The following is a 3,338-nucleotide window of genomic DNA, read 5'->3' on the forward strand; positions in this document are numbered from 1 at the left end:
TATATATATATATATATATATGAAGAATTGTATAGCTTTCATATTTTCATTCATACTTTTATATCTTGTAACTCTAATAACTAAGATGTGATCGACAAATATGCTTTTCGTTTAGTTTACAAAAAACTCTTCAATTTTATGCTTTAACTATTCATAACGTTTGTATTCACATTGAGTTGACCTGGTCTCATGGAAAATGTTTCGTAATGTGGGGGCGAGTTTGGATTAGCTAAACTCATTACAACTCGTCCCTATAATTACTATTATTTTATTTTAAACTATACAAATAATACATGTACCATATAAAATCTCTCTATTTTTAATTCAATGAACTTAAAAAAGGTAGAAGAATCCTCTTAGTCACTAACCCCCACCAAGTTCCACCGAAATCACGGGAAGGATATTATAGTAAAAGCAGGCGGCAAAGAACAGAATAATAATGATGAAAGGTCACGGAAGCTATGTAAGGGCAAAAACGTATTTTCACCTACGAAACACAGTCAGCCCTAACGCCAACCCTTATCATGCATCCATAAATGCCTATAAATTAAGGATCACATGCTCTCACAAATCCTACACCAAAATTCAATCTCATCATAACGCTTTTCCGTTTCTCTTTTCTTTCGATCGCTTTATAGTTTTCTGGTTCCGATCTCACCCTTCTCTCTCTGATCTGTAGGCAACTTTTTCCTTGGTTCGATTCATTCGTTTTTCCTTCTTTATATCTCTCTCTTTTTCTGATTTTTTGTTTTTGATTTATTTTTATCCAGATTTTGTTTTATTCGTTCAAGAACAATTGGTTTTGGCGTTAGGATTTCCTGATTTCAATTTATCAAACCAGGTATATACCGATTCTTCCTGTTTTTTTCTTCAGATTTTGTAATTCTTTTTAGTTTTGTTATATTTGCTTAATATTTAGATGCGCAGGCTTTGTTTGTTGTTCATATCTTTTCCTTATTTTAAAATGTATAATAGTTATTTTTATATCCTATTGTTAATATGCGTGTTTGCGTAACGTTTAATGCATTTTTACATTATTTACCAATTGATCATTAAATATAACGTATGTGGATTTGATCTTGTTTGAATTTAAGTTTTGGTAAATTATTATTTGTGAAATTTGTTTCATTTTTTGGTCGAGCTTGTAAAATATTTTCGTCCTTTTTCCTCTAGGAAACTTTGGCGTCGTATTTCTTTGAAATATTATAACTGTATAGGTTTCTACAGTACATGACGATTAGTCCTAAATGTTAAAACTCCATCGTTGTTAACCTGGTTTAACTGCATTTGTGTCTACCAACAGTTTTTTTCTCGTTTTTTTCTGTCTAGCGCTTGATTTATTTGAGTTTTTCGAACATTTGTTTACCCAATTGTTCTTATGGTGAAACAGGACTGAATGATCTAATGGAGACAAAAGGTGGGAAAAAGAAGTCTAGTAGTAGTAGTAGTAAATCATCATTATTCTACGAAGCTCCCCTCGGTTATAGCATTGAAGACGTTCGCCCAAACGGTGGAATTAAGAAATTCAGATCTGCTGCTTACTCCAACGTACGTTTTCATAATACCATAGAATCTTTGGTCTTGTTGAATTATTTGATCTTTGCTGATATATTTTTTCTTATGATTCTTTTGCAGTGCGCTCGCAAACCATCCTGATATTCTCCGTGATCGATAGTTTCTTTCTTTTAAGTGCTTTATTCGCTGTTGTCTTTCTGTTTCCCTTTAGTTTTAGTTACTACTCTCCTTCCAGCAACATCTTTCCAATCCCTCTCTTTGCGACTCTACTCTCTTTTGGTTGTTGTGTTCATTTCTTTTTCTGAGGCAATATGGCCGTTACAGCTTCTGCCATCGGTTTCGAAGGATTCGAAAAAAGATTAGAATTATGCTTTTTTCACCCTGGACTCTTTTCTGACCCTGAAGGAAAGGGTCTAAGATCTCTTTCAAAATCTCAATTGGATGAATTCCTAGCACCAGCTGAGTGCACTATTGTGTCTTCATTATCGAATGAAGATGTTGACTCCTATGTACTATCTGAGTCCAGTCTTTTTATCTATGCCTACAAGATCATCATCAAAACATGTGGCACTACTAAGTTGCTGCTTTCTATTCCACCTATTTTGAGGTTGGCTAAGTCATTATCCCTCAATGTTAAATCTGTAAGGTACACCCGTGGAAGTTTCATTTTTCCTGGTGCTCAATCCTTTCCCCATCGCAACTTTTCTGAAGAAGTTGCAATCCTTGATAGCTACTTTGCAAAACTTGGGTCAGGTAGCGTTGCCTATGTTATGGGTGGCTCAAAGAAAGAGCAGAAATGGCATGTCTACTCTGCCTCTGCAGATCAAGTGAACCCGTCTGACTCTATTTACACTCTTGAGATGTGCATGACTGGCTTAGACAGGGAGAACGCATTGGTTTTCTATAAAGAGCAATCTGGTTCTGCTGCTGTTATGACTGTTGATTCTGGTATTCGAAAGATTCTTCCAGATTCCAAGATTTGTGATTTTGAGTTTGAACCATGTGGTTACTCAATGAATGCTGTAGAAGGTGCTGCTGTTTCTACAATTCATGTTACCCCTGAAGATGGTTTTAGCTATGCAAGCTTTGAAGCTGTGGGTTATGATTTTACTAAGATGAGTCTGAACAAATTGGTGAAGAGGGTATTGGCATGTTTCAAACCTACTGAGTTTTCAATTGCTGTTCATGTTGATCATGCAAATAAATCATTTGAGCAGAGCTGTTTGATTGATGTTAAGGGATTTAGTCGCGAGGAGAGGAGCCATGAAGGGCTTGGAATGGGTGGTACTGTTCTCTATCAAAAGTTTGAGAAGACTTTTGACTGTGGTTCTCCTAGATCAACTCTGAAATGCTGGAAAGATGAAGATGAAGAAGAGTAGTTTGGTTATGTTTCTAGTATTAATTGATGAATAATTTTGGCCTTTAATATAAGGCTTATAATTTTCATTTCTCGTCATTTTTAATTTGGTGTTTGCTGTTTGTACTTTTTGTTTGGATCCTTGCTTGATTACCTTTGTAGACTCGAAGGTAATTGTTATCTTTACTTAAATAAAAGCACTTTGTTTGGGATCATGTTCTGAAATTTATTACAGTAATGTGTTTTATAAATTGGGTGCTGTGCCTGTTATATGGTTATAGGTTTATCAAAATTATCTTTCACATTGGAGGGTCAGTATTTTTTACATCTACTTTAATTCTCCTCCAAGATATGGGCACATAAAGTTACGTGTATCTATACTTCCCTTTTGTCAAGAAAATTCCGGTGATGTCGTACTTTTCCCTTTTTAAATCATGCTCCAAAAAAATAATCAGATTTTGTGGGG

The 3,338-nt window shown here is 34.9% G+C and overlaps 1 protein-coding gene across 1 annotated transcript; it reads left to right on the top strand.

The window, feature by feature from the left end:
* On the top strand, positions 569-3,094 carry LOC109360598 (S-adenosylmethionine decarboxylase proenzyme-like). The gene is made up of 4 exons (XM_019605600.1): positions 569-675; positions 771-841; positions 1,391-1,548; positions 1,636-3,094. Exon 4 carries the CDS (start codon positions 1,827-1,829, stop codon positions 2,892-2,894), a length of 1,068 nt encoding a protein of 355 aa, XP_019461145.1. The 5' UTR covers positions 569-675; positions 771-841; positions 1,391-1,548; positions 1,636-1,826; the 3' UTR covers positions 2,895-3,094.

This window comes from Lupinus angustifolius, chromosome LG11 (assembly GCF_001865875.1).
Source record: "Lupinus angustifolius cultivar Tanjil chromosome LG11, LupAngTanjil_v1.0, whole genome shotgun sequence".
In the NCBI taxonomy this organism is placed as follows: domain Eukaryota; kingdom Viridiplantae; phylum Streptophyta; class Magnoliopsida; order Fabales; family Fabaceae; genus Lupinus; species Lupinus angustifolius.

Coding starts and splice junctions, on each gene's coding strand:
- LOC109360598 (XM_019605600.1), top strand. CDS start 1,827: ATGGCCGTTACAGCTTCTGCCATCGGTTTCGAAGGATTCGAAAAAAGA.